At 39.8% G+C, this 25881-nt stretch overlaps 1 protein-coding gene across 1 annotated transcript in view; it reads right to left on the bottom strand.

Annotated features, from left to right (window-relative positions):
• LOC134079524 (integrin alpha-L-like) overlaps positions 1–25881 on the bottom strand; it is a 62435-nt gene that overhangs the window by 25706 nt on the left and 10848 nt on the right. The window contains exons 9-13 of the mRNA XM_062535616.1: positions 15937–16075; positions 15733–15806; positions 15508–15625; positions 2761–2903; positions 2358–2498 (exon numbers count right to left, since the gene is read on the bottom strand). Of these exons, the coding sequence (XP_062391600.1) occupies positions 2358–2498; positions 2761–2903; positions 15508–15625; positions 15733–15806; positions 15937–16075 (615 nt within the window). The remainder of the gene's footprint in view (positions 1–2357; positions 2499–2760; positions 2904–15507; positions 15626–15732; positions 15807–15936; positions 16076–25881) is intronic.

The following is a 25881-nucleotide window of genomic DNA, read 5'->3' as shown; positions in this document are numbered from 1 at the left end:
GAAAAGATATAGAAAAACTTATATGCCAGCAATGTGTTTTATATACAAAACGTTTATGATTTACTCTTAATCTATCAGGTTTTTATATGCCAGTGAAACCATTATAAGATCCTTGCTAAATCTGTAACCTGAAACATATAAAACATTGTAACCTGTAAGGACTATATGACGTTGTATGAGTAAAACGAGAAAGGGGCCACTTTCAAGTTTTGTATATAAAACACATTGCTGGCATATAAGTTTTTTCTATATTTTCCATATGGGAAGAGCTGACTGACGAGCCCACCACGACCCACGAGTATTGCATTGCTAGCAGTGAAAAATGATTGCCTAAGTTTTAGAAGTTTGGGCAGCAAAAGCACTGGCTGACGAGTAAATGGTTTGAAATTGTTTTAAAGGCAATATTTGATGATGGTTTTCTGATTAGTCAGTGAAACAGTGGGTCACACCTACGACCAGAGTCGCCAACGCATATGCAGATCATTCTTTTACGTGTGTCGGTAATATTCATAGCTCTCTCGCTACCGAGCTCAGCGGTCAACGGTCCCTTCGGTAGCAGCTAGCAGCTAAAGCTGGGTCACGGTCATGGTCACGGCAGGGGCTGGAGCTCTGCTAGCTAATAGGAAGCTAACGGTTAGCAGTTAGTTCTGGTGCTCCAATCTTCAAAATGGATGTAGCTGCTACCTGCTAATGGTAACCAACCAGCCAACACTAGACTAACCATCCACGTATCGATATCAATTTAACCGTGAATCAATAGCAACCTTTCCAACTTCAAGTCTAAAAACGAATATTAACATAATAGCTAAGCTAACTCACTAGCATGATGATGTTAGCACTAACGAACACCAAATTCAGTTATTTCACCAACACGGTCGAACTACATCTTGGAATAACCCATTTAACAACTTTTTCTAGTTTAGTTTCTCAATAGTGACCGATACAAAATGAGAAATGTCGAACTTACCTTTACAAATGTTAAGCTGATACTTCTATTTCTTCTTCTCTAACGTTTGCAGTGCAGCGAGAGGATCCAGCTCCTCCGGGAGAAAATTCAAATAAAATGCTGCTTGCTGATTGGATGGTTGATTAAAGCGCGTACCAAAGCTCTGTTCTAGAATCTTTGGCCCATACCTTCGGAACATTGACATTGAAACAATGTTGATGAAATGCTTAACTTTTAATCATGGGAAACCAAACCGTTAAGCAATGTTGATTCAACGCCAGTTTTTCAACGTTGAAATTATGATTACACTTAAACATTGAATTGATGTTGACTTTTTAAATTCAACCAAACATCAACCAATCTGACCAATTTTCAACTTTAAATCAATGAAGTTTGCTATCTGGGATATTACCCCAGAGAGACTGTGTTATTCGTCAAGCTCTGATTCTACTTTTATTGAATAGTATTTTTATAATTTGTTTTCTTTTCTACTGTGTAATATTAATAAATCAGATACTTTTATATAGATACTGGTTTCAGTGTTTTGTGTTGTTGTGGCCCGGGGTCTGAAATATATAATTACTGGTTGACCGGTGACATGTACACCTGCATTAAGGCGTGGTTATACTGTATAAGGAGTTCTCCTCTCTTTCTGTTTAGGCACTTTTCTTCTCTCTTGCAGACACCCATTTAGACTTTCTTCTGCACTGGCACTTTATTCTCTCTCTCCCTTTATCTCTAATCTTTCTATAGGCTATTCTTTTGTTCATCACCTAGCCATCTTACATACTGACACTGCTATTGCATTCACGCATACACGCACACGCCAACACTCATTTCCCCCTAGACACCTTATGTTTGGTATTACTATTATTATTGCTTAATCTTAATAAATTATAAATTGGAACTTTGTTGTCCGTTTCCCTTTATGTTACGGTCAGTATATTTGTATGTCTATGCTTCTAAGTACAGTATACGCGTGGTTTGAATTAGGAATGGGTGCAAGAGTTTTAAAAAAAGTTGTAGGAATGAGGGATGGAGGGGCTAGCAATGGGTGCATACATTCTAACATAACATAATACTAGAAAAGCACTGCAGAGAGCGCAAACCTCCGCCAAGCGAACACATAACCGCCTCCTGCACCCAGACGGTGGTACAGATCACTCCCAAATTCCATCCATAACTTTTTGAGTTATCTTGCGAACAAACAGACAGACAAACAAACAAACAAACAAACCAACAAACAAATCCCGATGAAAACATAACCTCCTTGGCGGAGGTAATAATATAATATGATATACACTCTATGATATGAACACACACTTGCTAATAGGCTCTTGGCATATATGATGCTTTAAGCGGTACAAAATGCACATTTTTGTTCTTAGAGAAGTAACATGCTCATAGTTACCTTTTCCGTAAGGGCGTACACATACATGCGGCCCTCTCTCTGAGGCTCATAATAGAGGGGAGCCCCCACCATGAGGAAGTCAGTGGTGCCATCAGAGTCAATGTCAACAGCACACAGCTCTGCTCCAAAATAAGATCCAAGCTGAAACACAAAGATAATACCTCAGTCATCAAACAGGTACTCACTAACTCATTCAGGCAAAGCATGCATCAAAAGTGTTAAGTGTTGTATTCAGATGTTTTAGCATCGTATACCTACAGTACATCATTTCCCTATACAGTATGACCAGTTGTGGGTCATTCTTTCTGGGGCATAAAATGAAATGCTGTAATGAAGGTGATCATTCTCTATAGAAAATAACTTCCCATATATATAATATAATAATCCAGTCACAACAACTAACCTTCTCACTGTCAACTCTTTGTGTGACATTCCTGTTATCTCCAGTTTTGCTGAAGACAATGACCTGTCCCCTGTGTTTGTATCTGGGAGCACCCGTAAAGAACAAAGGAACGCCATTGTTCTTTCCAACAGAAACAGAGTAGCCTTTAAGATAATATACAAAAATACACCAAAATATGATCATGTGAATGCTACTCATCTGCTGCTCTGAATAAATAGATTTGCATACCAGAAAAGAGGCTTAACTATGTGCCTGAATATCTGGGCAAGTAGTCAAATTAAAGATGTAAACAAACCACATTGGTTGCATTGAAACTGACATTAACCTATAAAATTACACATTTGAATCTGTGAAAATCTGGCCATATATGGAGCTAGATCTACGGAGCCCGGGAAGGGTCAGGTGTGTGAATATTTTTGAGTGCACTTTTGCGTTCCCTCGCAATGCTTTTTGCGTTCTCTCGCAATACTTTTGCGTTCCCTCGCAATAACTTTTGCGTTGCCTCGCAAAAACATTTGCGTTCCCTTGCAATAGCCTACTTTTGCGTTAGTTCTGGTCAACTCAGTCAACTCCTCAGGTCATGCTGGTAGGCTGGCCTACAGTTCATTTGTGCAACAGGTGAGTTTTGAACGCTTCATTTAATTGATACTGTGGTGTTTTTGCCTGGTTTTGTGTCCATTGCATGTAGAAATTGGGTTACGTTACGTTATTCTTTGCGAGTTCAGCATAAACTGCCGTAGGCTACATAACTTACTGACGTTAATGTCCCTTGGTGCGTGTGCGTGTGTGTTTGACAGGCAGCAACAAAGTTAAAATATAGTTGTTGGAGGACATCTGATAAGTTCATGGTCAGCGTCATTGTCATCCTATCAGAGCACACAGTGAGTTGGATCTTGTGTGGTGGGGTAACCGTTAACGTCTTACTATATAGCACGGGTATGCTAGCTCTGCTAATACTATGCTAGCTCTGCTAGCATAACAACTCTGAGCATAACACAGGGGCATTACAACGAATACGGTTTTCAATTTAGTATCGTAAGTCCGCTTCGACCATTGGTTTCGACATGGGTCTGGAGCTTCCAGGAGGCTCGTTTATCAAGTTAGCTGAGGGCGCTGCATTGAGCGCACTCTGACAAGCTTACTGGGTTGCTAAACATATGCTCAACAATTGTCTAGACAATCTCAAAGATAAAGCTCTGTTGTTGCTAAACTAAACATGTGTTTAGCAGCAACAACGCAGCTCTATAAACCGTCTTCGATGCGGGTTTTACACTGGCTAATGTTTAGGCTATGCCAGACGTGCCGGACATCTATTTGTCCGCCTTATGAGACGCTGGCTTGAAGAGCGGATGTAACATGCCTTATTTCGTGGATATGAGTGCCTGTTACACCGTAACGTTAAAGGTCCAAGGAATACACAAATTAGTTACATTGTGTCCACGAAACACTTACAGTAATATAACAGAGCACATCGTTTCGCGGGACAAATTGACTGGTGGACTTCTCCTTTCGTGGACATAAGGATTCATTCATTGTCGTTGACGAAATTAACTTTATGTTGGTCAAAATATTCTGTCCATGTAAATTGGGATGCACATCATTCTGTGCCATCCTGTTTCATTTTCGTCCACAAAAGCATCCTGTTTGTTAATTAAATTATGATGTGTACATAAGAGATTTATTTAGCACAATATTTCGTGGCTCTGCCGTCCACGAAATAGTATTTCGTGGCTAGGCCTACTGAATCTCGAAAACCTAGGTGAAGTTAGTTTGATGTTGGACATTCAACACATATTCCGATATTCACTGAAGTTAGTTTGATAGGCTATTGGATATCCTACAGATATTCAAATATTCATGTTGGGTTCACTAATCAGACACACCTCAACATGAAATCATATTTTGCATCCACTATTTATTTATTTAAAAAAAAAAAAAAAAAAGATTCCCATTCAAATCAGTTTCATGACTTGTTACAATACATTTTGTGAGTCAAAAGTTTACAGAATGGATTATGTGTCATGTAATAGTAACTGGGTCATTCCACCTCAATTCAACAGATTTTGGAGATAATTTCTGCTTGACCATCTCAGATTTGCTTCAAACTTTTACCATCTGAAGAGTAACCATTTAAACCAACTTAGCCAAAATATTAGATTGCTGCCTGCAAGTGAAGTTATGTCGTTCAAAACACACACAATCACGCACCTATCACCATATAGCCTAATAAGTGTTGAGCCGCCTGTAAGTTTAATCAAGAGTTGTTGCACGGAAGTTCTCTTCAACCTTTTTAGAGCCATGCTTGTACTTCATTTTGTGTTTCATCTTGTCTAGACATGGACCAGGAGCTTGAGTCTTTTCTAAGGTCAAGGAATGTCAGTGAGGACAGCCTACAGAGAATGAAAATGGACGAGGTTGTAGATACATGTTGATAATTTCATGGATTTTAACAGGAGTAATAGGGCGCCAGGGGTGTTGCCTGTAGCATGTTTAATACACTGACATTTTCAGTAGTTGTTAGTTAGATATCTGTGTACAGTTTCATGAAAGATGATCACATTAAATGCTGGACATTGCTGATGATGTAGTTGAAACACTATCTAACTTAATGGGAGCTTTTGGTAATCATGTTATTACATGTTACTGTATCCACATTACAACTGCACTCTAGACCACCCATGTTCTACACTACCCATACTGAAAATTAATGAAACATTTGGTGGTGGTGGTGGTGGTAGTGTGTGTGTGTGTGTGTGTGTGGGGGGGGGGGGGTGTTAATGGTTGTTGACTTTGTTTTTCATTGCAGATCGACAGAGCTGTCTTGCCTATTATGACAGATGTAGAGATGGCCAAATACATCCCGTCTTATGGCAGCCGCTTGGCTGTCCGGTCATTTTGTCGCATACAGGAAACGGATAGGCTTACAACCCAAGGTCTAGATAGGCTCCGTCAAAAGATTGCAGAGGGCAGGATTTGTAAAAGAAAAACATCTGTTGCTGGATCTTCCTCAGAGCGAAATGATGACTTGATGGCAAGACGCAGGAACACAAATGCCTTAAGAAGCAATCACAGAATTGAAGTAGGCTGGCTACATTATCAGGATCATGATTTTCATCAAGTGAGGTCTAAGAATGGTGGAGGAACAAGGCATCTTTCGCTGGAGAAAAGTACCATGGTCAAACAGATCATGGAGGCGGCAAAGAATCTGTTCTTCCCAGAAGGCAAGTCACTTAAAGGATCTATTGAAGACTTCACATATGACATATGTGATTTCAAGAAACAGTCTGTGACCATGACTGCTACTGTCGCTGAACTTTATGAGCAGTCAAAGCTAAAAATGCTTAGACTTTACCTGTGTACAAAACCAATTGTACACTCAATTTCAGACTCTGATGCTTCAGACAGTGAGGCAAAGGTATGTATCAATGAAACACCCACTGCAATGATTGATGTTGATCAACAACTTTTAAACATTTCTGAAAAGTAGATGACGTAATATGATTTGTAATATAGGCTACCTCCTTAGATTTCTGAGCATTGGAAAATATTTATGCAGTCTTTGTCTGTTAGAATACTTAACCACATTGTTGATGGAATATGGGTTGCTTGGAAATGTTTCTGGTCAAATGAAACTAAACTAAAATTGTGTTCATTACAGGTCAAAGGTCCAAATCTTGTGCCTAATCCTGAGGCCGACACAGATAATGAAGATAACGTTGGAAGCCCTCCACAATCTTCCACACCAGATGTAAGCCTACGTGCCTCAAGCCCAATACAGTTTCAGCATGATCTAAGTCCAGTTAGGCATTCCATTGCTGACACAGAATTACTACCAGCCATACCGTACCAGGTCTCTGCTATGCCCTCCAACCCCTCTACCATTTCCTACCATTTTGAAGTCCCTGCAATCTTACTGGACTCCAATGAAAATGAAGTGTTCGTCTTGCAAGGTGAATCGAGTGGACTAGAGATTTTTGATGATACTGCTGAAACACTTCCTTTCATGGGGGTAAGTCCTGAGGTGTTTTCTTACTGAACACCATGATTGGTCTCAGTGTTACTGTAGTACTGTTTCAGAGGTGCTGTCGGAGGTAGGCTACTACCCTCATTAGGGTGAATGCCATCATGACCTCCATGAAATACTTGACAATTTTAAATCAAATCTGCCTACTGTAAATCATGGTTGTCACAGTCATAGCTCTAGAGAAGTAAGCACCAGAGTATGAATATGGACAGTCTGGACAGATTCTATGAAGAAGGGTCTTAAATTCATTTATTGTGTTCTCCAATTTTGTGGCATGCTAAAAGAGATAATACTTGCATTATTGGCAATGGTGCCAATAACTGTGGCACTTGTGATTTTTGTACAAAATTAGTCATTTGTTTAAAATGCATGGTTCTTTGTTGTGGAAAGGTTGCATTCTGATATAGGTTGTCTTTTTCCTCAATGTTTTCTCTGATTAAGGACAGTTACTAACATACTAACAGATTATTTTTCAAATGGCCTTTACATGTCTTTTTAGACAACTTTACCAGGGGTGCCAATAATTATACCAATAATTATTATGTATCAATGTATGTTATTCAATAATGAACCTTTTCAAGTTAAAAGTAAAAAATGTTCCTGTTGCAGGAGAGTGTGGTGATTCCAAATACTCAACCACCCCCCCTAAATCAAGGCAACACACAACCAAGTGTGGATGATTCACAGCCGAAGCCCAGGACTAACCAGGACGCACATCAATTTGGCAACTCTCAGCTCACACCCGTAGCATTATTGGTAACTCAGGAATCTATAATTTTGGCTTTAATTCATACAAATGGAAGAGCTAATTGTTTTGGTATAGTTAAGTAATGAATATTTCTTTGTTATGAAAATGTCCTTCTTGCAGGAGAATGTGGTGATTTCAAATCCTCAACCACCTCCCCCAGATCAAGGCAGATTCACAGCTAGACCCCAGGACTAACCAGGACACACATGGATTTCACAGATCTCACCTCACGCCCATAACACCGGTAACGCAGGAGTCTATATACAGTAAATCTGCCTTTGATCCATACAAATGTATCATGACCACTACTAATGACCAGGCTAATGCAAATAGAAGAGTAAATTATTTTAGGATGTAGTTAACTAATTGATCCTTCTGTGTTACGAAAATGCTCCGATTGCAGGAGAGTGTGGTGATTTCAAATACTGAACCTTCCCCCGCTGATCAAGGCAACCAGATGTCGCATGGATTTGGTAACACTCAACTTACTCCATTGATTGTTCATCCATCATTGATACCAGGTAAACAAAAGCTTGACCCTCTTGTATGTGGTTATATGTATAGAGTCCCCCTGCCTTATTTGACATGCTATGAAATCAGAGAACACAAGATTTTTATTTGCCCTTGAAGTGAGCACACTTTCTTGAATGTATTTAATACATTTCATACACGTGCCTTTATTGCTCACTCCTGTTAGGCCTTTAATTTTGCCGTTTGTTTTTCATTAAAAAAAAAAGAATGAATTTACTTCTATTTGTAGTTGCGTTATTCTCCATCATTTGAGACTATTCCTAAAATGTCATGTTTTAATTCCCGCTCTATAGTCATCTTTACCAGGGGTTCCAATAGCTGTCGGTGCTATGAACTACGGTGGCTTACATAAAATGGTAGCCATTGCTATGCACATGTGGGTGGGGTTACTGATGGCGAAGGGGTACTGATGCTAAGTGTTGTGTGTATGTAATGTCTAGTATGGACAATAAAGACTATCTCTCCATCTCTCTCTCTCTCTAACTATCTCTCTATCCATCTCCCAGATCGAATGGATGATCCAATGGATGGGCAAACAGGTGAAGCGGTTACATTGATTATTAGGAGAGGGCATTGTCTCACTGACCTAATACAAGCCTTCAAAAACCCAGACATTTTAAATATGGATGTCTATATCAAGATGCGCCTTCCAAATGGAGCCCTGGAGGAAGGAGAGGGTAGTGGTGTTAGAAGAGATTGCTTAACAGAATTTTGGACAGACTTTTATGAAAGATGCACCTTGGGAGGGGATGTGAAAGTCCCATTTATTAGGCATGACTACCAATGTGAGGAATGGCAGGCAGTTGCCAGAATTGTAGTAGTTGGCTGGAGGTTTGCACGTTACTTTCCAGTTAAACTGGCAACTCCATTTCTTGAAGCGGCTTTACACGGCACAACCACTAGCAGCTTGAAGGATTCCTTCCTACAGTACGTCTCAGATAACGAAAGACAGGTTCTTCTCAAGGCTTTGGAAGACTTCAACTCTGTGGAAAGAGATGAACTACTCGATGCACTTGAGGCACATGATTGCGTGCAAATGCCCACTGAAGAGAATTTCATACCACTACTGGCACAAATGGGACACAAGGCTATCCTACAGGCACCACTGTTTATCATAGAGAGTTGGCGTCCGATTTTGCAACACTTGGCAACAGCTATGCCATCAGATGTTCTGCATGGTGTTATACATCAGAAAACACCCACTGCCAAAGCTGTGAAGGAGCTTCTGATGTTCCCACAAAACATGTCTCTTCCACAAACCACAGTTGCTCGATACCTGAAGAGGTACATTGGGGAAGTGGATATGTGCACACTTCAGCTTTTCCTCCGCTTTTGCACTGGATCCAATTTGATCGAAAAAAAGATTGAAGTTGAGTTTATTGAGACCTCAGAGTTTCAGAGACGACCACAATCCCACACATGTGGCTGCATTTTAAAGCTACCTGTGGGTTATCACAACTACCCAGAGCTGCGCAGTGATTTTAATAACATACTCACCAGCTCTGTTTGGGTAATGGATGTTATCTAGGTCTTATCTAGGTCTGATAACTGAAGAGACTATAGAGACTGATGTTAGCTGAACAAGCACTTTGTTAATGGATTTGTGTGGTTTGGGTTCTTTTTTCACACAGCAATATCATAACTAAACTTTAGTGATGTATTTTTATACCATGTAATTTTTCTGTATAGTAAAATCAAATTCTGTGTAAGCTGAACAAGCACTTTGTTAATGGATTTGTGTGGTTTGGGTTCTTTTTTCACACAGCAATATCATAACTAAACTTTAGTGATGTATTTTTATACTATGTAATTTTTCTGTATAGTAAAATCAAATTCTGTGTAAGCTGAACAATCACTTTGTTTATGGATTTGTGTGGTTTTGGTTCTTTTTTCACACAGCAATATCATAACTAACGTTAGTGATGTATTTTTATACTATGTAATTTTTCTGTTGTTTTCTGTTTTAGACCTTGACTTATGGTCATACCTTCTCTTTGTTATGTCTGTAAAACAAGTATTGCAAGTCAAGGGCTGGTTTTATAAGACTGTTTGCACTAATAAACTGTTTACACTTTTGCTGCAGTGTGAAAATGACTTCTGTATTACTTAGTTTTTTCTGAATGCTAAAGCACTAATCGTGATTCTTGTAGCACAATTTCTAAAACTATTAACATATAGCAAAACCACTCACTGAGTTTGCAAAACTAAAAGCACAAACACTGCTTTGAACTCAGTTTGCAATTTTGTAACACACACTTTGCAAAACTGTAGGCACAATTCACTGCACAACACTCTTTTTGCGGAACTTTAAACACAACTCACTGCTTACACTCAATTACCAAATTTCCAACACACTCCTAGCAAAATCATACACATGTATGGCTATCATTAACACTATTTTGCCAACTGTCTGGCACATTTTCACATGTGAAAACTGTTTTAGATTATTAGTTCACTTTGCAATCAGCCTAAGCAGTGTAAATAAGGCACAGGTAAGATATCCGTGTGGTGTACCATGGAAGGAGCAGGAAGAGTGAGAATTAGAGGAGGAAGAGGACGTGGAGGTGAAGGAGCAAGAGGGAGAGGACGACAAGGACAAGGAGCCCGGTGCCTTGGACAGGAGGACATTGCATGCAATGTACTGTAGATGAAATTGTGTGGCCGTACCCAGAGAGATGTCATGATGTAGACAGATTTTTTTTTTTTTTTTGTCTCAGTGAAATTACTATTTTGTGTTTCGACTTTGTATTTGTTTTGATGAGTGTGAACACCAATACTTGAAGTTTGGATTCCTATATGTTTACAGAACTATGACAAAAGAACTATGACCTCAAACTGACATACTGTAGCCTACCTTGTGCACAGAGAAAGCAAAAGCCAGATGTGTCTTGTATTCATACCATCAGTGTGTAGTTGACACAATGTGTGCTTAGTAGATGATGGCTTGTGTTTACTGATTGATACAGAAACACCATTTTTACAAAGGTGTGAAGAGTTAATCAAGCTGTGTTCGCTTTTGCAAGAGAACTACAATGTTTTGATAATTTGGTGAAAGGTTTTGCTATTTGTGTATAGAGTTTTGCAAAAATAGCCAATAGTTACAAAAAAAGTGCTTAACCAATCAGAAAAAACTGTAATAGATGAAGAGAGCTGTCATACATTTTGTATAGTAAAATCAAGTTCTGTGTTCAAGCATTTCAATATGGGTTGCCAGAAAAGGAAATGTTATGCCAAGACATTTATTTTAATTCTAAACAATATTTTGCTTTGGCAAATTAAGAGGTCATTCAGAGGCATCTTTAATGTTTCAGAACATGGGATATTGGTACACATAATGACAACATAATTCAACATCAACATAAATTGAGGGCTGCAACTTCACTTTTGTAATGCTGTTGTCAGTGATAAAAGTATTTGATAAAAGTATCATGAGAGTAAATGCAGTCTATGTGTCCTGTGCAAAATGAGCTCTGTCAAGATTGAAGAACCTAATGAGCTCTGTTCTCAGTGTAAGGTAGAGATCAATGGCCATGTATACATCCACTGGAACCTGGAGGTCTTTTTCTGCCATTATGTTGGTACAGAAGGTGAACAGATCATCATCACAGGGAATGCCATGGCGTTTAGTGCAACGCTCTTCACATCTGAACAGATCTTCCTCTGCCAAAGGGCACAAATAGTCCTCTGTACCATATAACTCTGGGATGGTGTACATGGCATCAGGTCGACCATGGGGAACATGCACATTCCTTGAAGGACGAATCAGGTGGTTGTTCCAAGTATTTTTTGTTACGTCCAGCTCATCCTGCAGAGGTGAAAATAGATAAAACTTTAGGCAACTGAATTTTCCAAACTTCCTCAGCCCAAGGGCACTGTAAATGTACTGTAGCTATTACCTTTTCAACGTGTAACAGAAAACAACTCCTGTTATGCTGGGAATAGGCCTACTGTAATTGTGATGACTTCAAGATTGCATATGCCTACTGAATTTGGCTTCTAACATTTATTGGAAAAGGTAGATGTCTACATTAGTGGGCGAATTATGTTAATCTTTCTATCGAGTCAGTGACACGCACCACAATGTCAGGAAATGAAACGCTGAGCTGGGTAAACATTTCATAGGTGTTTAAACTATAGGTGTTATTAGGTGCGGTGTTTTCAATGACATAGGGCCTAGCCTATGTGCGTCCGGACGCCGGACAGGGCATTGAAAATCCGGACGTCTGGTCACCAAGAAGAAACTTTCGAGAAAGTCACTAACCTGTATTAAGGACAGAAAGCAAAACAGCATGAGGTTCTTGTCCAAGAAGTCGCCGACGAAATCCCCTTGATCCTTTAGGCGGTGAAAGTAGACCAGCCAGAAGTCCACGCACTCTTTACGGAGAAATCCCCACCAGCTCTCGATCCGTTGATTGCTTGTGCTTCTTCCGTACATGAAACTTCGCTCACCTCCGTGAGCATCGGTGTCGTTGCGCCAGAGGTGGCGTTGCATGTCTCGGATCGAACTGTTTTCTGTTCCCATGTCCGCCCTGACAATACGTGCACACCCTCCTAGCTCCATGGCTGTTTCTAAGTAGTAGCCGCCTACCACTTTGGGGTCACTGCTGGTGCAGTAGGCATTCAACCAAAGCATTCGCCTTGAAAACCCATCAATGGCTCCGTTAATACAAATGCCAAAGGGTTTTAATTTGTCATAGGAATCGACATGCCAAATAAAATTTGGTCCCTTGGCAAAGTAAGCCCTTCGAGACAGTCTCCTGCTTCTCCTAAGTTCTGTGCCCTCTGGATCCAAAGTGGACAATATGATTCTGACATCCTCCTTCCTGATGGACATGCCCTTCTGTTGGCATCTAGCATGCATAACTCGGTAGCCATGCAGCCCTCCAGAGTCTCGGACTTCCCTCCGAAGAAAGCGCACGGCATCTTGGAGTGCAACATACCTGCGCCTAAACAAGCCATTTTTCTTAAACAGACGCTTAAGAGTTTTCATGCTCATAATCACATTGTGTCTCACAGACAATGCCTCCAGTATATCTTTGTATGTGAGCCCCAGGTTGAAATAAAACGTAATTATGTCCAGATTATCCATATTTTAGCTGCAGTCCAAGTAGCCTAAACCTGTATGGTTACTGGTTAGGGTTATAAGGACCGCATAAGTTATTGCGAGGGAATGCAAAAGTTATTGCTAGGGAACGCAAAAAGTATTGCGAGGGAACGCAAAAGTTATTGCGAGGGAACGCAAAAGTATTGCGTGGGAACGCAAAAGTTATTGCGAGGGAACGCAAAAGTATTGCGAGGGAACGCAAAAAAAATATTCACCAACGTGACCCTTCCCGGGCTCCGTAGAAAACACATTCAATCAAAGAAAAAAAGTGTTTGAATGCAAAAAAAAATTGAGCCAAAAAAAAATGCCTTTCAACACCGTTTTTCTTTGATTGAAAATGTTTTTTGTGATAGAAGTGAAAGTTTTTTTGTTTAAAGCAGCTTTTTTGATTGAAGTAATGTTTTTTCTGTTTGGGCCATAATATGGGTAGGACATTTGTGTCTTTATTATTCAATAGAAAAAGACGTTGCTTCAAAGAAAAAATAAAATCAATAAAAAAAAGATGTTGCTTCAAAGAAAAAAAAATGAATCAATCAATCAAAACCCCAACATTGAAAAAAGTTTTTGAATGCCAAAACTATGTGAGACCCAAATAATTGCATTTGAACCCTTTTTTTCTTTGATTGAAAATGTTTTCTTTGATTGAAGTTCATTTCTTTCATTGAAAATATTTCCTTTGACCAAAGCAATCTTTTTTGTCTTTGGGCCATATTATGGGTAGGACATTTGTGTCTTTACTATTCAAAGTCAAAAAAGGTTGTTTCCAAAGAAAAAAACAATCTAAATGAAAATAATCACTCTTCAAATGCAAACATAAAACTCATCAAATGCAAAAGTTAAAAGGGTGGGGGGTTGGAGGTGAAAAAAGTTTTGAAAATAAAGTCATATCCTGCAGTTGTCGTGAGCATCGATAGCCCAATGGAGAGCGAGTTGGACTTGTGCGTATTTAGTTTTACTGAGGAGGGTTCGAATCCAGCACGACACAAATTCATGCAGCTTGTCTACTTTTAAAAAACAATTTTCCCGCTGGAATATGTTATAGTAATATAGTGCTCAAATGTTCAGTTCAGGTCAACACAGTTTTTTATTGAGGTGTGACATGCAAAGCCCAGTAAAATGTCTATGAATATAGCGAATCTGTGGACTTCGGTAGCCGTCGGTTGCTGTTGATAGGTATACATGACAGCTGGGCAGCCTCGGAAACAGCTCCGAAACCAGTAGGTGGAAAAACCAGAAGGCACACAACACCGGTAAATCCGTAAGACATCGGGAAAGTGAAAAGTAGCTAAGTAAGAACTAGCGGCGGCTGCCTCATAACCGGAAGTTGATCTGCCAACCCCGGTAAGAAAGACGTGATTGGTGTAGACCCTTGTCAGTCAAATATGTCTGCCAATGGGAAAGCATCCGCCCTCTGTCTCAAAATGATTCCAAAAAATGCACTTCAAAAAATGCACTTCAAAAAAGCGACTTCAAAAAAGCGACTTCAAAAGAAAATCGACTTCAAAAGAAAAAACACTTCAAAACTTTCTTCACCTCCAACCCCCCACCCTTTTAACTTTTGCATTTGATGAGTTTTATGTTTGCATTTGAAGAGTGATTATTTTCATTTAGATTGTTTTTTTCTTTGGAAACAACCTTTTTTGACTTTGAATAGTAAAGACACAAATGTCCTACCCATAATATGGCCCAAAGACAAAAAAGATTGCTTTGGTCAAAGGAAATATTTTCAATGAAAGAAATGAACTTCAATCAAAGAAAACATTTTCAATCAAAGAAAAAAAGGGTTCAAATGCAATTATTTGGGTCTCACATAGTTTTGGCATTCAAAAACTTTTTTCAATGTTGGGGTTTTGATTGATTGATTCATTTTTTTTTCTTTGAAGCAACATCTTTTTTTATTGATTTTATTTTTTCTTTGAAGCAACGTCTTTTTCTATTGAATAATAAAGACACAAATGTCCTACCCATATTATGGCCCAAACAGAAAAAACATTACTTCAATCAAAAAAGCTGCTTTGCTTTAAACAAAAAAACTTTCACTTCTACCACAAAAAACATTTTCAATCAAAGAAAAACGGTGTTGAAAGGCATTTTTTTTTGGCTCAATTTTTTTTGCATTCAAACACTTTTTTTCTTTGATTGAATGTGTTTTCTTTGACAGAGGTGAATGTTTTTTTGAATGAAGATATATTTTTTGATTGAAGCACACTTTTTTATGATTGAATAATAAAGAGACAGATCTAGCTCCATATATATCCATTTCAAAGGCAGTGCATTGAATAGTTTGATAAGGACAGTGTTATGTTAGATTAGTAGATATTCTATAAAGCATGAACTCACCCATGTAAGAGTAATTTGCCATGTTTGGGTCTTGAATTTCAATCTCAGGTAAATCCTTAATCTGATAAAGAGATCCTTTCCAGTTGTTGGATCCTACTGATCCTAGAATCAATGTGTCCTGTTGTGAGAAATATTGAGAGGCCATTTATATTTGTTCTGTAAATGATGTTATATTGTGTTGACTATCACACAGTATTTCTTAATTTTTAATCACACTTTTCTCACCTCAGTGAACTCAGCACTTATTCCACTCTGTGAAAGTTCTTTTTCCCACGATGGACCCTGGTCCTGTTTAAAACCTTAAACATATCAAATCAAACCACATGAACACGTGAACATGAAAACATGCACAAAATGGATGCCACACTGAGGACGTGACAATCTTAAAAGGCAAAAGAGTCATTGTACAATTGCATGAATTGTCATTACCTTCTATGTTGAAGATCTTTGTTTGTAAGTTTTTCAGAAGACCATTCAGCCCAACATAGTCTTGAATGTAGAAGGAATGACTGGATTTGGGATCTGATGCTAACAGTTTAAGTTTTGGCATGTGCAAGTCCTTTCCAACCTTTTGGAAAGAAAAATAATTATCAGCAAAATGACTGCTGAATGACTAATGGCTGAGCTCTTGCCATGAGAACACAGAAAAACTAAATAGGATAGAACGGTCCTTGATGATTGGCTGAATCCCGTTCGATGCCGATGTCTATAAATCCAGCACAAACATACACCTTGACCGCATATGTTCTATATTACTGTGCTACCACAGCTTGATGCAAAAGTTAACGTAGCTGTACCTCAACATTGCTTGGCAACCATTCAGATAGAGGAAATATATTTTTTGGTGGAAGAATGATTATCTATTAATAAAACATTGCATACTGATTTTAGGAACTCTAGCATGTGACCTATGGCCAGTGTTGGGTAAGTTACTAAAACTTTACTTTAGTTACTGCTTTGAACTAGCCTGGGTTTTCCCATACTGCCTTGCGCGGTGATTTCAATCCCGCTGCTAAGCCAGTCTGGAAACTAACGCCCAAATGTTCGCCTGATGTTGGCGAACCAATCACAGAACATCCGAGAAGTTTCCGTTGCCTTCTTGCGTCTACATTCGACGCCAAAGGATTTACGGCAGCCCTTAGCGTTGCATACGAACGAGTTGGGTGAGCTATGCGCATTTGATAGACATCCGTGGCGCCCAATGAACGGATCTGGGCATTTTTTCAAATACGAGAAAATGAACGTCTGGTTGCCAGACCACGTCTCATTTGAGAAGTGGGAGGCGTTAGCCAGGCTAGCTTTGAACTGTAATTACAGTGCATGCAAATGCACTGTTCTGTTCTTCCTGGGCTTCTTCTTCTTCTTCTTCTTCTTCTTCTTCTTCTTATTCTCCTAACCAGGTCAAATTCAGCTTCAACCGTTTAACGTAGAAACTTGGTTCAAACTTTATTACGTAGGTCTTGAAAATGTGTATGTATATTTCAGTTCTGTAAACTTGATACTTTTTGAGATATTAGCAAAATATTTTTCCCCATTGACTTTTCATAGACCTCTGAAGTTCGCCTAAAAAGGATCCAAACCCATATAAGGAGATCCGGGAGTTAATTGAAGCCAACTGCCTATGGCAAGCTTTTTTGTAGGCAAACTTCAGAGGTCTATCGCACTGCACTGCTGTGACATCACATGCTGATTAAGCTGATTTGCACCTGTGTCAAGAGCCAGCTGCTCAAGGCCCTATCAAGTCAATTGACAGCCAGTTAAATTGAACCTGCATTATAGTGCTCTCTGCTCAGCTCTCTCTGTCTACCCATTCACTCATACACACACACACACACACACCTCACTGCAGCACTTCATACAGTGGGTACGGGTTGAGAATGCACCTTCTCCCGCGGGACTCCCGAAGAGATCCCGCAGTGCGTCAAGCCGATTTTTTTCGAGGCTAAGGCAATGTACCCAAACAACCACCAGGTGGCAGAAAGTTTCAACTGCATTTAATGATGAAGACCGCATATCCGTCAATAGTCCACTCCTTAATCTCACTGAATCATTAAAATGAAGGTGATGACTGGCGAAATTATTCAAACGACACTTCAATGAACCATTGTTGAAATGAATGAAAATGGTTATAGAAATCGCCTACAGCCAGCGTTATAAGAAATATATAAGTAATAGTTAAAGTCTTCTTCCGTATTAAACAGATAGCCTACGGGACGCTCTTTGTTCCGTAGGCTATTTTAAGGAACTACTCAATGCACACACACTGGGTAAACTGGCGCGCTACAAACATTAAAATGTCAAATCATATTTATTTCTCTTTGTCGCCATGATATTGGGGGAAACGCGGAGAGGCGAGATGGTCAGTCCTCGTATTTGTTCTTCGCGTTTCGTTATAAGAAATATATAAGTAATAGTTAAAGTCTTCTTCTGTATTAAACAGATAGCCTACGGGACGCTCTTTGTTCCGTATTTTAAGGAACTGCTCAATTCACACACACTGGGTAAACTGGCGCGCTACAAACATTAAAATGTCAAATCATATTTATTTCTCTTTGTCGCCATGATATTGGGGGAAACGCGGAGAGGCGAGATGGTCAGTCCTCGTATTTTTTCTTCGCGTTTCGTTATAAGAAATATATAAGTAATAGTTAAAGTCTTCTTCTGTATTAAACAGATAGCCTACGGGACGCTCTTTGTTCCGTATTTTAAGGAACTACTCAATGCACACACACTGGGTAAACTGGCGCGCTACAAACATTAAAATGTCAAATCATATGTATTTCTCTTTGTCGCCATGATATTGGGGGAAACGCGGAGAGGCGAGATGGTCAGTCCTCGTATTTTTTCTTCGCGTTTCGTTATAAGAAATATATAAGTAATAGTTAAAGTCTTCTTCTGTATTGAACAGATAGCCTACGGGACGCTCTTTGTTCCGTATTTTAAGGAACTACTCAATGCACACACACTGGGTAAACTGGCGCGCTACAAACATTAAAATGTCAAATCATATTTATTTCTTTGTCGCCATGGTAGGCCTATTGGGGGAAACGCGGAGAGGCGAGATGGTCAGTCCTCGTATTTTTTCTTCGCGTTTCGTCATAAGAATATATAAGTAATAGTTAAAGTCTTCTTCTGTATTCTCTGCCACATTCGACAACAGCATTCAAGTTCCTTCTCAGCACGATGACGTGACTTTGCTTGCTGTTGGCCCAGATTAGAACAACATGCTCGAATTCACCAACAGAGTTGCGGCAACGTTGGTAGATACCAGTGATGCGCGGGTACGTGTCTGAACGCCCCGCCCCGCCCCGCCGTTTACAACTAACCCGACCGCAACTCGGACCGCAAAAAAAAATATTGAAATACAGAACCCGACCCGCTTCCCGACCCGCTTATTGTAAAAAGTAGCCTAGTCTAACTTAGTCGTAGCGTCATTGAGCTATGCAAAATTGGTATCTCATATGCATGTAAAACAATAATATAGCCTATATTGCCTAATTATATATAGCCTATAATTGCTCAGAATTTGGGAAACATGCATTTAGTCTACCTTTTTTTTGTTCCGTGTCAGCATTCATCCAAAAATGTGGCTGTTTGACTCAACATTGAACATAATTAGCCTAGGATTTTCCTATACAAATTCTGTTTCAGCCGTTCCTCACATGAATGCCTTGAAGCTCTCCCAAGCATGAAATGCAGGCATAGAATATTATTAAGAAACTCTTTATTAACGTCTTCATCAATGGACCAAAAGTCCATTGCTCCGCGATTATAAATTGCAGCGAGATGAAACCTTTATTGCACGACGTGGGGAAGAGCAGACGTGGGGCTTTCCAACGAGCCACTAGGCCTATAAGTTGCGCAAGGACGCACATATTGCATGCTCATACCAATTGTAGGCTATATGCCTTGATGACATTAAATTAAGAAATATTTCCTGATTTGGGAAACTTTTAGTTTATTTTTCTTTCCATAATACCATTCGATCTTGCTGGAAATTATCAGACTTGAGAAACACGCATTGCATCGGCAACTTCGCTGCTCAGTAGACGATTCTGCCACTTTCTGTAGAGGCCAGCAGTTCGAGATAAAAGCTGCAGATCATAGACAGAGAAAGCATATGCTCTGAGAACAGAACACAACTGCATGTCAAGTGTAGCCGAGGGTCTGTCTACGCAGAAACAACAAGTGCATTTCTACATGTTCGTGACAAAATGTGGGGGATAGAATCACGTTTCAGTGGGAATGCTGCAACTTATGTCTTTTTCTTCTAAAGACAATTATGTACGATATAAATGACAATTTATTTTTTATACCGACCCGACCAAACATGACCCGCATATCATTAAAAATATTTTTTCTTGACCCATAACCGCGGGTGACCGCGGGTGACCGCGGTCGCCCGCTCGATTTGGATCAGCCCGCGCATCACTGGTAGATACGGATGCCTGCTCTTCAGAGCCATCACCACAAAGGAGCACTAGAGCCTGGTGCAAAACCACCAACTGGGATGGATCGAAGGGCAAGCAAGCACTGCCACACAACGTCAAGACCTTTGTCAACACTAAGCAGAAAGTTTCCTACGATGGGGAGAAGTGGCCGCAAGGACTGCATCGATAAGATCAACGAATGCCTTCGCAAGCCCCGAAACCCTGGCGATACATTTTCTTTCCTTTAATTCAATAAAACATTGTTTATCTGAAGAACTTTTCCGAGGTTGTCTTGTCTACCAAATCCTAAACTTAAATAGAGTAAACATTTTATCTTATGAAAAAACTCTTAGGGGGAACAGTTAGGCAGCCCTTCCTCCATTATCGTAGTAGGACTATAGGCAATTTATTAGAGGGGTCAAAAAAAACTAATAAAGTAGGCTAGACTAAATGTGTCACTTTAGTGATTGGCTCTTTCAAATGCAAATTAGGTGGATGGGCTTTTGAATGGGCCTGCTGCAGGTGAGAGGACAAATCCTACGAATTTATTGTTTTTAGAAAGTGCCATTATCATTGCCATATTCTCTTAAAACATAGGCTATATATTTGAAAACGAGTTGATTAAAGGCTTCTAATGGTGTCTCTATAATATGATAAAAGCAGAGATTGAGATGTGTGTTTGGAACAGTTTTTCAAATCCCCCGGGGGTATTTAGACTCCAGGGTGTTAAGCACTCATTCACAACTGTCCCATCGCTAAATGCTCTCTTGTGTTGCGTGATCACACAAGTATACCTGTCGTAGTGTGCTTTTAATTTGATATGCCTAATTATTATCTCCGCCAAGGATATAGGATGAACAAAGTCTATGGATTTGCTATCCAGTAGCCTAATAATTAGGCTATGTGCCACGTCCGATTTCGCAAGTGGTGTAGTAGGCTACATTTAAAAACAGACAGCCGCCTGTGAGATCCATTTCATGAAGAGCATTATTGTCTTGTGCGATCATTCCCCTTCCCCCACACTCGTCTAACCAGTTCACTACATTATAGCCTATAGCCTATGCGGCACTGAGGACGACACTTGAGCCCGACACTATGTCAATGTAAAAATGTGTGTGAGTGCGCGCTGAACCACGAATTAACATATTAACTTTTCTTTTCAGCAGACATCGCAAACATAAAAAGAATCTCAAAACAGGAAATCTTTCATTTCTTTTAATAAATCGATTCATTTTATTTTAACGGGTTCCGGAGAGGTTCTTCGACTGGGTTTCGAACCCCGGTCGCTGGCGTACGATACCTATGCTTCAACCACATGCGCCACAACTGGATGTGAATTCCGAAAGGCTTTATTCGGCATATGTACTTGAACGTCGCCGTAGCCTACTTGAACGTCGCCGGTTAAAATGAACAAGCCTCCGTTTTAAAATAGCTTAGGCCTACACATTTCTAAGTATTCCTAGCATGTAAATGTTGCCAAAATGTCCATCTTGTCCATCTCTTTCGTCTTCGCCTTGACGTTGACAATAATAGCCTATTCACGGAAATGCGGTCTTGTAACCGTAGCCTAATGAATTCATGAATTAATCTAAGGTTACCTTTCGAGTAGCCTATTTCAGGTTGAATTGAAGGCTATTTCCTTCTGATAGGCCTATAGGTTTCTAAAACCATTTTCATTCATTTCAACAATGCATTGAAACGTCGTTTGATTAATTTCGCCAGTCATCACTTTCATTTTAAGGATATAGGATGAACAAAGTCTATGGATTTGCTATCCAGTAGCCTAATAATTAGGCTATGTGCCACGTCCGATTTCGCAAGTGGTGTAGTAGGCTACATTTAAAAACAGACAGCCGCCTGTGAGATCCATTTCATGAAGAGCATTATTGTCTTGTGCGATCATTCCCCCTCCCCCACACTCGTCTAACCAGGTCACTACATTATAGCCTATATGCGGCACTGAGGACGACACGACACTTGAGCCCGACACTATGTCAACGTAAAAATGTGTGTGAGTGCGCGCTGAACCACGAATTAACATATTAACTTTTCTTTTCAGCAGACATCGCAAACATAAGAAGAATCTCAAAACAGGAAGTCTTTCGTTTCTTTTAATAAATCGATGTATTTTCTTTTGATGGGTTCCGGAGAGGTTCTTCGACTAGGTTTCGAACCCCGGTCGCTGGCATACGATACCTATGCATCAACCACTTGCGCCACAGCTGGATGTGAACTTCAATAGGCTTTATTCGCGAAATGTACTTGAAACGTCGCCGGTTAAAATGAACAAGCCTCCGTTTTAAAATAGCTTACACATTTCTAAGTATTCCTAGCATGTAAATGTTGCCAAAATGTCCATCTTGTCCATCTCTTTCGTCTTCGCCTTGACGTTGACAATAATAGTCTATTCACGGAAATGCGGTCTTGTAACCGTAATGAATTCATGAATTAATCTAAGGTTGCCTTTCGAGTAGCCTATTTCAGGTTGAATTGAAGGAAATAGTCCTTCTGATAGGCCTATAGGTTTCTAAAACCATTTTCATTCATTTCAACAATGGTTTATTGAAACGTCGTTTGATTAATTTCGCCAATCACTTTCATTTTAATGATTAAATGAGACGGATATGCGGAGCATTTCTCTCCCTCTCCGTTGACCAAAACGTTGCTCTGGCATCTCTGCTGGACTGACTGAGTTATAGGCTACGTCGAGTGAGAGAGCTGTGAGGTAGGCTGTAAACATTCGAAAACTCGGGCGGTCTATGTTGCCCCCTTGCGGTTGCAGTTTTCCCGATGCTTCGGGAGTCCCGATGTGCGGGAATGAAAGGAGCATTCTCAACCCGTACCATCTGTATATACCACACTTCTCCATGCACTCCACAACATTCTCACCTTAACCTAACTACCCCATTTCACTGCATCATAGAAAGCCACACTCCTTACATCCACTTACATCCACTCACACACACACACACACACACACACACGCACGCACACTCACACGCACGCACACTCAGAGGTGGAAAAGTCAAGCTTCAAGGGCCGATCACATTACAGGCGGCATGCGCTATGAAACCCATTAATTTCAATGGGTTGAGAGCGCAAAAACGGGTCTGGCGCTGTGCTCAGCAAAGCGCAGCGCCGGCGGCATTTTGCCGCTTTGCCGCTGTTGCGCGTATATGAAATATATGAAATATGTTCAACTTTGACCGCGGCGCGCTGTAAGTGAATGGTCTTTTGCACGGAGCCCAGCAGTAACCATAGAAATAGGAGCGGTAACAGCAAAAAAAATCGTAGAACGTTATCTCAACCAAGAGCAACCTAGCGGTGATAGCAGCGCATGCCGTCTATAATGTGATCGGCCCTTCAGAGAGTAAAAGTCCAATCACGTATTGGTTCTATCTGTGCACTTAACACAGGTGATATCACCAATTAGCTGCTCTGCCTGGCTGAAGAGTTGTACTAATTAGAATCAGCTGGTTGGTTGGACTTTTCCACCTCTGCCCCTTAAGGCGCATACATACAACACACTGCCTTGTCCTGTCCTGTTCACCTTCCTCTGTCCACAACTGTTTGTAAATTAAAGTTTGTTTCACATTTTATCTTATGTCTTGCTTTTGCATGCACTGGTAATTTCCTCGAAATTACGTTTTTTAGTTGATTACTTTACTCGTTCCAAATTTTGAAAAGTAACTCACTACTCATTACTTGTTACATACTGTAGAGATGATACTCTTTGAAATCTCTATTGCAGCAAATCTAATTACAGTGCATGAAAATGCACTGTACTGTTCTTCCTAGGCTTCTTCTTCTTATTATTATTATTACAGTGCAGTGGCGTCACCAGCCGATTTTACCGGGGCTTCAGCCCGGGGTAATTTGAGCCGAGCCCGGGGTAATTTTTTTTAATGCTTGAATCTATCAGCCAGTTTCAAAATCAACCAGCATTTGCCATTCTTTTTGGTCATATTGCTGCGAGATATTTCCGCACAGAAATAACAGGCATATCATATGAAACTACGTAACCTGGCCTTTCCAGTGGCACTAGCCACTAGTTTCGCGAGATACTTAGCGTTGAAAATAACAGTTACATACTAAAATGAATGTCACATGCAGTTCTGCATCATACCCATTCTTCTCTGTGAAATATCTCATGATTTCGTTACTGCCCTATGGCAAACTGCATATCAAAATAAACAGGAGATCCTAATGATTCCAATGGCATATAGAATGTATCTGTATAATTAGCGGTAAACACGAGACATCCTTTTCTGAAATCACATAAAACTTCTGCATTTTTTCATACCTCCCCATTTCCCCACTTCAAAATAATTTATTTTTCCAAACAGAAGTTGTATTCAGACCCCTGTTTGTCATAAACAAACTTCGAAAAGGAAAATTGTATGTTTTGATTTAGACCTACAATAGGCTATATCTACTCAGACTCCTTGTCATCCACTGGTAGTATAGGCTACTGTAGTGTGTCTCTGGATAGTGTAAGCTTAGTTGTAACAGCTATAGTCAGATAAGCCTAATTTTTCTCTCAGTGCTCTTCCTATAGCCTAGTAGGCTATCTTGAGTTCCTTGTAAAAAAATACAATGTAGGATTATAACATAATAGGCTACTGTAGATCCTCCATTGCCTTCTTCATTTCACGCACCCCTTAATGTCCCCTTAAAAAAATTTCGGCGCGCACTCTGCGCACGCGCATGGACACACATCCCAGGGGCTAAGCCCAGGTTGTCCTTAAAGTCTAGAAACGCCCCTGTTACAGTGCATGAAAATGCACTGTACTGTTCTTCCTAGGCTTCTTATTAGAGTGCATGAAAATGCACTCTACTGTTATGCTGTTTGTTCTTATTATCGATATTATTGGAGTGCATGCAAATGCACTCTACTGTTATCCGACATCTTCTTATTTTCTTTATAGGCGATATTATTCTTCTAACGCTTTTTGTGCGTTCAATTCAGCTTCAACCGTTGTTAGAGTGCATGAAAATGCACTCTACTGTTATGCTGTTTATTCTTATTATTAGAGTGCATGAAAATGCACTCTACTGTTATCCGATTTATTCTTATTTTTATTTTTCCTCTAACGTTTTTGTGCGTTCAATTCAACCGTTTAACGTAGAAACTTCATTCAAACTGTGCTGCGTAGGTCTTACTTAGGTGACTTCAGCTTTGTATTTTTCAACTTTGTAACTTTTATACTTTTTGAACTATTAAATAAAAACTATTTAAAAATCCCCATAGACTTAACATTGCGATTATGACATCATAATAGGGCAATTAGAATCTTATGCCAGGTGGACAGGGCCACCTGCAGCAGCTCTCTCTCTCTCTCTCTCAGGCTTTAAGCATACAATCTCATTAAGACTACAGATCCTGTTTCACTACTTCCTCTGTCCACAACGTTTTCAAAATAAAAGTCCTCACTGCAATAATACACTATTAAATCATTTAACCATTGAAACCACTCAACTATTTAACTGTTCAACCATTCCAACTGTCAGTTATCATCAACTATGCCTCCAGTCAACTACATGAGACCTCCATATACCTAGCAACCAACATAGCAACCATCAAAATTAAGCGTTTATGAACGTTTCCATAGCAACCAACATGATTTTACTACAGTAACTTCTTTATTCCTGATAGTGGCAGCCATGGATACCCTATCAACAAATGTTTCAAAATAGAAGTCCTCAGTAGCAAGTTAGCATGGTTAGCATTGTTAGCATTTTTAGCATAACTGCTAAAAATGATTAGCTAAGTTAGCTAATCAACCTGGTTAGCATAGTTAACATTGTTAGCATAGTTAGCATTTTTAGCATAACTGCTAAAAAGGATTAGCTAAGTTAGCTAATCAACGTGGTTAGCATTGTTAGCATTGTTAGCATTACTGCTAGAAATCATCAGCTAAGTTAGCTTATTAACCTGGTTAGC

This window comes from Sardina pilchardus, chromosome 1 (genome assembly GCF_963854185.1).
Source record: "Sardina pilchardus chromosome 1, fSarPil1.1, whole genome shotgun sequence".
Lineage (NCBI taxonomy): Eukaryota > Metazoa > Chordata > Actinopteri > Clupeiformes > Clupeidae > Sardina > Sardina pilchardus.
Note: the sequence above shows the minus strand (reverse complement) of the source record. Positions and strands in the feature narration are given on the sequence as shown.